Source organism: Pelodiscus sinensis, chromosome 19, assembly GCF_052426305.1.
Source record: "Pelodiscus sinensis isolate ZL-2025 chromosome 19, ASM5242630v1, whole genome shotgun sequence".
NCBI classification, from domain to species: domain Eukaryota; kingdom Metazoa; phylum Chordata; order Testudines; family Trionychidae; genus Pelodiscus; species Pelodiscus sinensis.
The window spans coordinates 10470883-10483550 of NC_143070.1; the positions used below are offsets into that span (position 1 = coordinate 10470883).

At 54.9% G+C, this 12668-nt stretch overlaps 1 protein-coding gene across 2 annotated transcripts in view; it reads right to left on the reverse strand.

Annotated features, from left to right (window-relative positions):
• LOC142825354 (zinc finger protein RFP-like) overlaps positions 1-12282 on the reverse strand; it is a 46934-nt gene extending 34652 nt beyond the window's left edge. Inside the window, exons 1-7 of one of the 2 annotated variants that reach the window (XM_075913597.2) lie at positions 11812-12282; positions 10642-10737; positions 9830-10060; positions 9402-9424; positions 5312-5427; positions 2651-2698; positions 120-1164 (exon numbers count right to left, since the gene is read on the reverse strand). In XM_075913597.2, coding sequence (XP_075769712.2) covers positions 650-1164; positions 2651-2698; positions 5312-5427; positions 9402-9424; positions 9830-10060; positions 10642-10737; positions 11812-12228 — 1446 coding nt within the window. In that variant the 5' untranslated portion in view covers positions 12229-12282 and the 3' untranslated portion in view covers positions 120-649. Of the gene's footprint in view, positions 1-119; positions 1165-2650; positions 2699-5311; positions 5428-9401; positions 9425-9829; positions 10061-10641; positions 10738-11811 lie in introns of those variants that run through there. The other variant, XM_089770487.1, reaches the window with a different exon arrangement.
• Positions 12283-12668: the final 386 nt, after the last annotated feature.

Sequence of the window (12668 nt, forward strand, 5' to 3'; positions counted from 1 at the left end):
TTTGTGCAATTTGCTCTTAACTGTCTTGTGCTTTGTCTGGCGAAGAGACTGAGCACTGTGGGATGGGACTTGTGTGCAGAGTCTCTGGGCCTGTGCGTGTCTCCAGACAGAGATCACCTTGGCCTGGAGCTCTGGGAGACTGGGGGGTCTCAGCATGTGGGACTCTGAAGGGTCAGCTCGGCTCCAAGGGGCTAGGCAGGGGGTGACATCTCAGGCAGGGCCTAGAGAGCCTCCCCCCAAGAATGTGCCCGGGGACCCTGGGGCAGGGGATGGGCCTCTGATTTGGTCCCATTGTTTGTCCTGATTTTATCCCTTCCCCTCTGGCTCTGCCAATGGACCCAGATCTCTGCAAATCGCCTCCTGCTGCTGCAGAGCTTCCAGCTTCTCCCCAAGCCTGATGGATTAACTCTGTGTCCTGCCACCCCCAGCTCCGCCCACCCCCAGCTCCGCCTGTCCCTTGCCCAGCCCCCACCTCCACCTGTCCCCAGCCCAGTTGTTAATTCTGCCCCTGCCCAATCCCCAACTCTGCTCCTCCTGCTGCTCCAGGGAGGTGGAGAAGGAACTGTAGAGAGGAGGAGCCAGGGGCTGGGTACAGGGGAGTCCTCCAGGGTCACAGAGTCTGGGGCATGTGAGGCCAGAGGGGCTGTTGTCATGGAGACAGGCGGAGCTCGGTGTCTGTGTCCCACACCCAGAGCCAAGGTCGGATTCTCTCCCCAGGGAGGGAGCCCGGCGGGAAAGTGAAGATCGGGGCCTCGGTTCCAGCATCGATAAATGTCACCTGCCCCCGGTCACAGTCCAGATAAACCCCGATCCTGCTGGGGGGGCTCAGGGGCAGGAGCGTCTCAGGGTCAGTGAGAGCCCGGAATTGATCCCTCCACCGCCCCACAGCCCAGATCCCGCCCTTGGGGCTCAGGCTGATCCCTCCCTTTCTGCTCGCAGACTCTCTGGCCACCCCCACAGCCCAGAATCGCCCATCCCCCACCTCCACCTCCCAGTAATGTCTCCTCGAGGTGAAGCCCTCACGGCCCAGCACAGATTCCCAAAAGTCAAATCTCTCCCGGATGTCGGGCAGTGGCTGCCGTGTGTTTCCCAGTCTCACACGTTTCCCATCATCCAACAGGACGAGCCGGGGATGCGCCGTGTCTGGATCCAGAGTCACGTTGGCTGGGGGAGAATCAGAGCGTGAGGGGCAGAGCTCGGCCCTGGGGGAGTCGATGGCGACAGGGACAGAATCTGCCCCAGCTGGGCAGTGACTCAGGGACTCTCCTGCCTCCAGGGGCGCCCGGCTCTGAGTGGGGAGCAGCCCTGAGGTCTCGGCCCAGCCCAAGGGGCAGCTCACTCCCCAGCAGGGAGGGGCCGTGGCAGAGAGAAGGGGTCAGAGGGGCCCTGACACTGGGAATCTGCCCCCCTCTCCCTGGGCTGGGGACAAGCGTCTCTGGGCCGGGGACCCCAGATGGAAACTGCTTGGTCAGGGCTGGCTGAATCCAGGCCCTGCCCTCGGCTAGGCCCCTCCCCATTGAAATGTCCCCCGGGTCCCAGCTGTCTCTGGGCAGGGTTTGTGATTCCTCCTGTGACACGTCTCCCCCGCACGGCACGTCTGGGCTCGGCTCCTTTCCCGCCGCACTGGGGCTCTGGGCCGAGCTCCGACCTGCCCCCCACCAGGCTGCTCAGCCTCCGGCCCAGCGCCCAGACCCCGCAGAGCCAGCAGGGAGGGGCAGGGACCGGCCCCAGCTGGGCTGGGTGGGAAGAGGCTGAACAAGGCGAGTCCTGCACTGGGGGTGCCCAGGCGCCGTGCGGAGGGAACGGGGGTGTCTCTGTCCCAGCCATGGCAGGAGGCTGACTCAGGGGTGACAGAAGGAAGAGAGGCCCCAGGGAGCCGAGGGGGGTCCCAGTGGGGGCTGGGCGGAGGGAGAGAGAAGCTGAGCTCACGCGGGGCTAGAGGAAAAGGGGAACAGGACCAGATCTCTGCTCTCAGCAGCTCCCCAGCTGCCTGCCATGGGCCCAGGGCTGCCCCTGTCTGTGCCCCAGGCCCTGGTGCTCTGGGGTCTGATCCATCCCTTCCCCTGGCAGAGCAGGGACCCTCCCATGGACTCTTGGGTCCTCTGCCGGGGGCAGGAGAAAGAGCAACGTCCCCGAGTGCCCCACAGTCCATGCTGGGCACAGACCCTCAGTCACTGGGAGAAGGGAAACTCCCCACTTGGACCCCCCCCACCTCTCCCGCGCCAGAGAACAAGGGGAGCCCAAGGCCGAGAGGAGTTTTGGATGTAGGAGGTCTCCAAGCTGGGGGGTCCAGGCTGGGGGGGGCTGAGGGTTTTGGATACCGGGGGGGGGGGGGGTACAAGCTGAGGCAGGGAGTTCAGGTGCTGGAGGGGCTGAGGGCTCTGGGGGAGCCCTGGAGATAAAGGGCTCTGGGCTGGGGCGTTGGACTCTGGGCTGGGGCTCTGGGCTGGCTCAGGAGGAGGCGTTTGGGGGCAGGAGGAGGCCCCTGTGCCGGTGAAAGCTGGGGGAGGGGCAGTTTGTGGCTCTGTTCCCATGGCTGGGGCCTGGCCAGCAGTGCTAAACAGCCTGCCCGGTGCCTGTCCTTTGGCACCGCACTGCGCCTGACAGCAGGCCTGGCTCTGAGGGGGGCACGAGGCCTGAGGCAGCTCACCTGGTCTATACAGGCTGAGGGGTCTCTCCAGTGCATCCGGCAGAGTGTCTGTGGGAGGAGAGGGGAGATTCAGGTTTGCACGGGGAGCCCAGAGCCGGGTTGTCACGTCACAGACACACTCAGGCCTTGTTCAATTCCCGCCTTTTGTCGGTGCCTAGGCCCAGGCCCTGCAGAGACTTTGGCATCAAAGCAGCTTTCGGCACTTTAGCCCCTTGATTAGGGTTACCAGGTAGTCTAAAAAAAATACTGGACACACTTGATGGGGGTGGGGGGAAGGGACCATCCGGGAGGGGAGCAGAGCTGGCTGGGAGGAGGGGGGGGAAGCAGAGTTGGTGGGAGGGGGGCTTCGGGTGCAGCGGGGCTGGCTGGGAAAGATCGGGGGGGAGCAGCCGGCGGGAAGCAGAGCTGGCGGAGGGGGCTCAGGGGCAGCGGGGTTGGCCGGGGGAGATTGGGGGATGGGCACCTGGAAGAAAGCAGAGCTGGAGGGGACGGGAAGGGTCGGGGACAGCGGGGCTGGCTGGGGGAGATCAGGGTGGGGGGGGGCAGCCTTGATTGAAAACTACTGCTCCTCCCACCCAGCTGGCTGCTTCAGCTGCAGTTTGAAGAGAACTGGCTCAGCTGCAGCAGCATGTAGCCAGAGGGCAGCTCCTGGACTCACCCCAGCCCGGGGCCCACCCCTTAGCACGGCACTAGGGGGCAGAGGTAACTGTCCCGCCGCCCCTCCTTCGCCATACCTCTGGAGTGGGGAGGGGATGGGGGAGAAAGGGCCGGGCAGAGCCACAACTCCGGCAGCTGCTTCCAGGAGCCGCTTGCCGGGTTTCCCCCTCCTCCTTCAGCAGCCACCATTTGGCCCTTCGGCCAACGGGGAAATTCCCGGTATCTCGCCGGGCCACTCTGTCCCGGCCCTGGGACACCCGCCCTGCAGCCCTCTGGCTGGGAGAGACGCAGGGGCCAAAACGAAGGGATTTTGCTGAATTTGGGCCAGAAGGTTGTGACCATCCATGAGTCTCCTTCTCTCCCTCGGCTTGGCTAGTAGGGGAAGTGCTGAGAACTGGGACCAGGGTCGTTGCTCTCTACACGATTGGAGACTGAACCTGGGTATTTATGCTGGACAATATATGGCCCAGGGGCCAGATCTGGCCCACCAAGCCCCCAAATCTGGCCTGGGGACCCCAATCCCGGGACTCTCAGGCACACGCAGCTGCCGTGGTTTAAAGCTCAGTCCCTGCGGCTCTGGGCTCTGCAGTGGGAGGGGTGGGGGTGGGGCTTCATGTGATCTCCCCACCCCCAGCCCAACCCTCAGCTCCGATTGGCTGGAAACAACCGGCCAATAGGAACTGAGAGATTGGCCTGGGTGTGGGGGTAGCACAAGCCTTAGAGCCACATGGAGGGAGCAGTCTGCAGTTTAATGTGATATGGGGCTGCAGCAGGCAGGGAGCTCAGCCTGCCTTGGGGGTGCTGCAGAACTGCCTTTGGCACCCCAGCCTCTCCTGCACCCCCACTCTGTACCCTCTGTCCCAGGTGATAACTCCCTCCCAGACCCTGTAGCCCTTCCTGCACCCCTCCCCCAGGCCAGAATCCTCTCCTACATCCACACCTCCTCCCATTCCCCTGCCCCAGGTCACCACCCACACCCTCTGCAGTCTGCACCCCCCTTTTCCCCTTCTCCCAGGTCACAGCTCCCTCCCCGAACCTGTACCCCCCTCCTACATTTCTCCCCCAGGCCAGAATCCTCACCTGCATCCAGACCCCCTCCCTGATCCTACACCCCAATCTGCAACCCAGGTCACCACCGCAAACTCCCTCTCAGACCCCACACCAACTCCTGCAGCCCAGTCCCTTACCCTGTGTGGCCTTCTGTATGCAACACCACCCTAAACCCTGCACCCCCACCATAGCAAAGTGTGGGCCTTGGCCACTTTCCAAAATCTTGTAGTGGCCCCCACCAAGAATTATTGCCCCCCAGCATTGATGCTGATTGGCTCCGCTTGGACCTGGTGTGCCGTGTGCTTGCCATAAGGGAAAAGTTTTCTACAGTGACCTTGCTCTTAAAGTGCTGTGTTCCTGAGTTGCTCTGCAGGACCCAGATGTGTTGCTCACATAAGGTGTTTGCACAGACACCCAGAGTGACCTGCCTAGGCCAGGGAGCGACGTCCAGAACCCCCCTGTGGAGAAGTGATTCGTGCACATCAGAAAAGAGAGTAACTTGAAAATTGCTTGGGCAGCAAAAACCCTCCAGCAATTGAAAGTTCCTGTGTGAGCCGTGTACAAGTCACACAAGGTACTGACTGTCCCCAACACAAAGGAGATTGGAACAGAACTCATCCGGGTATAATCTGGATGGTTCTAACAGGTCAGATACTGTCAGGGGTCATCCTGCTATCACAGGAGAAATGCACCATGACTCGCCTATGCCCCAGGAGAAGGGAACTGGGCGTGTTTCTCTCTCTCTGGCGTTTCTCACTCTCACACTCACTGAAATTGCAAAGGCTGCTTCTGAACAAACAAGGGTTTGAATTAATCAGCCTGAGTGTCTTGGAACCCAAGCCAGTGTCATGCACCCCGCAATTATATGGGAGCATCATCTAATTATGAACCAATTGACCTGCGCCATTCTCCTTCCAGGGTCCCACTTTCCCCTCCTCCATCCCCCGAAGGTACCTTTGAACTCCCTCAGCGTCTCTGACAGCGCAATAACTTTCCGGGAGAAACCATGGACTCGCTTCTCCAGTTCAGGAGCCATCTCCTCTGGCTGCTGGGCCTGTCCCTTCTCACACCTGGGGAGAAGCAACAACCCATGGTGGCAATGCAGTGGTTCCCAGCCTTTTCAAGCATATGGACCTCTTTTCAATCCATGAAAATTTCACGGACCCCCTCCCCTCCCTGGGGGAGAAACAAAGAAAAGGAAAAGAAAAAGAACATAAGAACGGCCGTACTGGATCAGACCAAAGGTCCATCTAGCCCAGTAGCTTGTCTGCCGACAGTGGCCAGCACCAGGCGCCCCAGAGAGAGAGTGGACCGAAGACAATGATCAAGTGATTAGTCTCCTGCCATCCTTCTCCAGCCTCTGACAAACAGAGGCCAGGGACACCATTTCTATCCCGTGGCTAATAGCCTTTTATGGGCCTAACCTCCATGAAATTATCTAGCTTCTCTTTAAACTCTGTTGTAGTCCTAGCCTTCACAGCCTCCTCTGGCAAGGAGTTCCACAGTTTGGCTACATGCTGTGTGAAGAAGAACTTTCTTTTATTAGTTTTAATAAAAGAATTTGTCTAGAGCCCTTTTTAAATATTGGTGTCATGTTAGCTACCTTCCAGTCATTAGGTACGGAAGCCGATTTAAAGGATAGGTTACAAATCACAGATAATAGTTCAGCAATTTCCTATTTGAGTTCTTTTAGAACCCTTGGATGAATGCCATCCGGTCCCGGAGATTTGTTGACATTAAGTTTTTCTATTTGTTCCAAAACCACCTCTAATGACACTTCAATATGGAACCGTTCCTCAGATTCATCACCCATAAAGGACGGTGCAGATTTGGGAATCTCCTTAGCGTCCTCAGCTGTGAAGACTGATGCAAAGAAATCATTTAGCTTCTCCGCAATGGCTTTATCGTCCTTGATTGCTTCTTTTATATCTCGATCGTCTAGGGGACCCACAGGTTTTTTAGCAAGCTTCCTGCTTCTAATGTACTTTAAAAACATTTTGTTATTTCTTTTTGAATTTTTGGCTAGCTGTTCCTCAAAATCTTTTTTTCCTTTTCTTATTACATTTTTACACTTGGTTTGACAGTGTTTATGTTCCTTTCTATTTATCGCACTAGGATTGGACTTCCACTTCTTAAAAGATGCCTTTTTGTCCCTCACTGCTTCTTTTACATGGTGGTTAAGCCACGGTGACTCTTTTTTAGGTCTCTTGCTATGTTTTCTAATTTGGGGTATACATTTAAGTTGGGCCTCTATTATGGTGTCTTTAAAAAGTTTCCATGCAGCTTGCAGGGATTTGCCTCTAGTCACTGTGCCTTTTAATTTCTGTTTAACTAACCTCCTCAATTTTGTGTAATTCCCCTTTTTGCAATTAAATGCCAGAGTTCTGGACTGCTGAGGTGTTCTTCCCACCACAGGAATGTTAAATGTTATTATATTATGGTCACTATTCCCAAGCGGTCCTGTAATGGTTATCTCCTGGACCTGATCCTGCGCTCCACTCAGGACTAAATCGAGAATTGCCTCTCCCCTTGTGGGTTCCTGTACCAGGTGCTCCAAGAAGCAGTCATTTAAGCCATTGAGAAATTTTCTCTGCTTCTCTTCCTGAGGTGACATGTATCCAGTCAATATGGGGATAATTAAAATCCCCCATTATTACAGAATTCTCTATTTTGGTAGCCTCTCTAATCTCCCTCAGCATTTCAATGTCCACCGCCATGGGCTCAATCCTTACTTTTGGACTTTCCATAGATCCCCTGCAGTACCTTCACGGACCATCAAGAGTCTAGGGTTGCCAGACACTTTCACAAAAAACACCTCCCCTTCACATAGCAGGAAAAAATTTGGTTAAGAAAAAAAAGTGCACAAAAAAAGTCACTGCACCTTTAAATCCCCAGGCTCCCACAGGTTGGGACCCGCTGTGATCCTGCCTTGAGTGACTCAGTTCTTAAGTTCTGGTTAGTGGGTATTTGAGTCTCCACAGCCAACTCCCTCCTGGGCCTCCAGGCGCTGAGGGACGGGAGGTTCCCAGGGGAAGGGCTGTAGGAATCTGCCCACAAAGAACTAGACCAGTGGTCACCAAGCAGTGGATCTTGGAGCCTCTGACAGGTGATCCTGACTGGTTTGGCCAAGAGGCTGTCAAGCGCTGGCATTTTAGCTGCCCCTCCCCCCCTGCCTTGCGTCTCCTTATCTTTGCCTTGGAGCTGCCTTCCCCACCCCTAGAAGCCTCCTGCTTTCTGGGCAGGGTAGGGCAGGGAGAAGAGGGGGTGCTGATGTCAAGATACCTGCTCTCTCATCCTGTATCCTATTTCCACAGAGCAGAGAGGGGGCACAACAGTACTTGGGATGGAGTTTGCTGGCTGCTGTGGGGAGTGGTGCAGGGCCAGGACATGGAGCCTGCCCTAGCCTCACTGCACCACCCCCCAGCAGCCTCCTGAAGTGAGTAGTGCCCAGTTGGAGCCCACATCCTGAAACCCTACCCCAGTCATGAACCCCTCTTGCATCCCAGACTCCCGCCCCAAGCACCCCTGCATCCAAACACCTTCCCAGAGCTTGCACCTAGACCCCCCGCCTACATCCCAACCGTCTGCCCCAAGCTCAGCTCAGAGCCCCTCTCACACTCCAAATCCCTTAATCCAAGACCAGAGCCTGCCCCCCAACCCTCTGCCCCAGCCTGGTGAAAGGGAGGGAGGATGGGGGAGGGAGGGAGAATGGAGTGAGCAAGGGTGGGGTCTTGGAGAAAGGGTATAAAGGAGATGGGGCAAATTTATTTGGGTTTGAGGTAGATCTAGGATTGCACTTAAATTAAAAAAGTAATCTCGTGCTTCAAAAGATTGATGACCACTGAACTAGATTGACAGACCAGCTCCCCTCTCCCCAGCTCATCCCACCCATGTGGATAAATCCCTGTAATATTATCATTCTCATATAACTTTGTATTAAGATCTTATCCTTTTAGACATATATTTAAGTGTTCTTATAGAATCTCTGTAACATTTCTCATATAACTTTGTATTAAGAGAAACTTTCCTTTATATATATATAGATCTTGTAGGCCTTCTTATAGAATCCCTGGTATTAAGAAACTTTGTATAAGGTAAAGAAAAAATGTCTTTTGAACTCTCCCCTTTCCTTGATTGCCCTGTTGAAATGAATGAGGTGTGAATGGAGAATGAAAGGGGAGCACCTCCAGCAGCAGTTGCAAAGGTGGAGAGGGGCTGGGAGCCAGACCCAAGACAATACCAGTGAAGTGAGCTCATTAAGAAGACTGGACATACAGACTCCTTGGGAGTCCAGCAGCAAGTGCCTGCCCTTGGAAGAACTTTCTTAGAAGTATTATAAAGGTGAGGTGATGACTAACTGGATCCATGAGCGGGATAAATAGGAGGCATCTTGCAGGGGGACCCCGGATTTTCGTCTTGTCAACATAGGAGCATTGATCCGGATAGGCAGAAGCCTGGCTCCACCCCTCCCCCATCTAACTCACCTGGCTAGTGCAGTTAGGGGGAGCAACTATTGGTAACAACAGGATGGAGTGTGGTTGTGTCTGTGTGTGTGAGTGTGTGAGTGTAATATATCACATGCATATGATAAAGTGTTGATTGATCTATGTATGTTCAGTAAATGAGGCCTGTTGCCTTATCCCCCTGAAAAAGATCCCAGGTGCTTCTTTTAAGCACAACACACACAGGTCTCCAAACAGCCCTCGGGCAGGAAAGACCCTGGATCCCTGCTGCCCTGTGCTGAATGGTGCCCAGCGCCCAGCAGGGACAGGCCCATGTCCCACCCCTCAGTCCTGGGGCAGCCAGTCCCCAGGGAGGTGACATGGGTAGAATGTACCACAGGCCAGTCTGCGCCTTCCCCTGGGTAACTGCAGAGTCGTCTCTAAAAGGGCGAGGGCCTCAGGGTTAAATGGGTCAGAGATTTGAATCCCAGATGTGACCTTCCCACACGTTCTGCTGTGGAGCCCTGGGGAGAGGCAGCGACAACTTCACTGCCCAGTGTTTCCCCAGCGCTGTGAGGTGTGAGGGGGTGAGAGCGACCTACCTGCTCAAGGTGCTTCTGATGTCCTGGAGAGAGAGAGAGAGAGAGAGAGAGAGTTTCAGTCCCACCTGACACACACTGTGAATTCCAAGGGAGGGATTTGGCGAGTGAGGGGAAACTAGACTTTGCCTGGACCCAGGGCCATGGATCCCTGAACGAATGGGGCTTTGCCATCGCTAGTCTCTCTGTGCCTGTGGGTCTGCACAGAACAACAATTCCCATGCCAGGAGGGCGCACACGGAGCTGCCCGGTGACCTCTGACTCCTGTGCCCACCTGTTAGGGCAGCGTTTCTCAAACTGTGGATCTTGACCCTCCGGGGGATCGCAAACAGCTGAGAGGGGGGTTGCGGTATCACAAGTTTTAGAACCCCTGTGTTAGGGGCTGTCCTGTCTCTGTGGTGGGAGCTGGAAAATTTCCCCCTCAGTCTCACCTGCAGGAATTCACTCGCTGGCTTCTGACACGTCCCCTCCAGCTCCCGGATCCGCTCGCTGAGATGGGAAATCTGCTCCAAGAGTTTGGTGACAGTGTCAGTCCCTTCCTTTGCTATCATCTCGTCCAGCTTCTGCAGTTGGGCCAGCAGGAGTCGCTCTTGTTCCTCCAGGAACTGCCGCAGCTGCTGAAACTCGGCCACAATCTTCTGCCGCTCAGCTTGTGTCCATTTCTGGAAGAAGAAGAACCAGACACTCTTTTCCGAAAATGCTTTTAACGGAAAACTTTTCCATTAAAAGCATTTCCGGAAAATCATGCCAGTGTAGACGGAGCCGTTGTGTTACTCTTTAAAGTGCTACCAGCCTATTTTTTGTTTTTTAAGTTTATCCTGTTACAGGCTAAGTTGGCTATTCCTAGAAGCTTCAGTTTACAGTGGGTGTGACAGTGGTTTCCGACTTGTGGTCTTTGTGCCTTTGGGGCCATGGACCATGTCAGTAAAAGACTTGGACTAAAAAGCACTGGATAGAATTCAGCTGTTCACACAGACAATCAATTTTCAAAGGGGAACCTCCCTTTGACACTTCTAAAGAAGTCCACAAATTCACAGAGGGTGGAAGTGGCTGTTTTAGGGCCCAACTCTAAGGAGGGATCCTGCTAAAACAATGAATTGTGATTTCTCGGTGCTCATTCCCCGGCTGACCAAGGGAAACAATAATCTGGTCACTAGATTGTCCTGGCTGCTCCTTAGGTCTGATTCGGGATCAGCTCCCTCTGGCTCGCTAGAAAGGCAGGGTCATAATGCCGGGCACCTACCAGGTATTCCTGGCTGGTCTTCTCCCTGCTCACTTTCAGTTCCAGCAGCTTTTGTCTCTTGACTCTCAGAGTCTTCAGATGGTCCTGGAGCCTTCCCTGGAGACGCAGAAACATTTCATGTGACTAAACAAAAATCAAATGTGAGCTTTGCTAATAATTTATAAAATAGATCATTTTTGGTTCAACCCATTTCTGTAATGTCCTGCCAGCAAAGATGTTTAGGTTTTTAGTTTTGTTTCTGTTTTTGTTAGTTTCAGGACTAGAGGGAGGGGAGCTGGCCCAGCACAGACACGCACTGTACTCACGACTGCAGGGCCCTGCAGGTTTATGGGTTCAGAGACACAGAGTCACAGTAACAGACACTGGGAGAGTTTTCAGAGTGTTTGAAATTGTCGGACCTTGTTACCGTAGGGAGCTGGGGTCACATAATCATAGGTCCCTGTGGCTCAGGAGAGGTGGGTGGGGAGGAAGCTGGGCACAGGCTGGCTGGCCCTTTCAAGGGAGGAGCTCTCAGCAGGGTCCCTGTAAGCTGGGCACTTGGGCAGCACCCAGGAGAGATTCCAGTGCAGCCCAGCTGATTAGCAGAGCACCCAGTCACCCACAGCTGGCAGCAGGTGTTTCTACGAGTGCTGCTCAGACACACATGCATTGGTGCAGAGAACAAAATTTATTCCACACATGGATGGAAAATATTAGAAGGAACATTGGCTGTCAGCCCTGCCTGAGACATAGTCAATTCTTCTCCCCAGGAAGGGACAATGAAGGGCAGGGTGAGGGATCCTGGGATCTAACCCAGCGTGAGATATGTCAAACAGGCCCAGGGAAAGCCAGAGGGAGGAGGCCCCTGGAGCAGACAGAGGAGACCCTGGATCTTGCTCAGGATGATAAGAGCAAACTCCAGACTCAAAGTCCTGAGAGTCCCGGCTGGGAGAGCAGGGCTGTTACTGGCCACACAAAATGCCACTGTGGGTCTTTTTTGGGAAACTGAGGCAGGACTACCCCATGCCACGAGGGGCACTTGGGAGGCAATGTCCCTGCTGCGGTGCCCTATCACCAGGCCGTCCCTGCTGCCTGCAGTCCCACCCCTGATCCTATCGGCTAGATTCCCAGGGCGGGAGCTGCTCCTCCTCAGTCCCAGGAAGGCAGGGATCACAGTTGGCATTTCCCTACCTGGAATTCTTCGGCAGCTTCCTCGGCAGGAATCACGGTGTGACCTCGGTGCCCCTTGGATCTGTCGCACACCACACAGATGGGGATTTCATCCTCTCTGCAGAAGAGCTTGAGAGGCTCCTGGTGTTTCTCACACAGTCTCTCTGGGGCTGGTTCCCTCCCTGCCTGCAACTGGAGTTCTCTGGCTGCATCCACAAAACTCCTCAGCTGCCTGTTTGGCCTGAGGTTCCCCTGGGGAAAGGCCCGTCTGCACTGGGGGCAGGAGACGTCTGCAGTGAGCCCCCCCCAGCACTGGGTGATGCAGGCTCGGCAGAAGCTGTGATCACAGTCGAGAGACACCGGATCGTCAAAATACTCCAGGCAAATGGGACAGGTCACTTCATCCTGGAGCTTCTTTCCTGTAGTCGCAGCAGCCATGGCTTCTCCTGCAGAGACCAGAGAGTTTAGTTTCACTTTTGTCTGCTGGGAAATGGGCAGGTTGCAATTTAGATCAGTCAGTGCCACCTGTCTGGGCATGTTCTCCTGCTCTTTTCTTTTTCAGACTCTATGGAGCCTTTACATAAAGTGTGATGAGTCCAGACTGACAGTGATTCCTCCGAAATATCTGCCAGGCCCCAAACTTGGGCCTAAGCACTCAGGGTGCATCTACACTGCCTGCTTATTTCGGAATAAGCTGGTCTGGAAGATACATTCCAAAATAAGAGCATCCCCTCTACAGGGAAGCCTCAAAATGAATCCGAGACAGGCTCCCCTAATGGGGATGTGCTACCTTAATGTAGAGCCCCAGGGAGCACTGGGGCGTAATGGTTTTGAACGGCCCTGAGGGGCAGCTATTTTGAAATAGCAGCAGTGGAGCG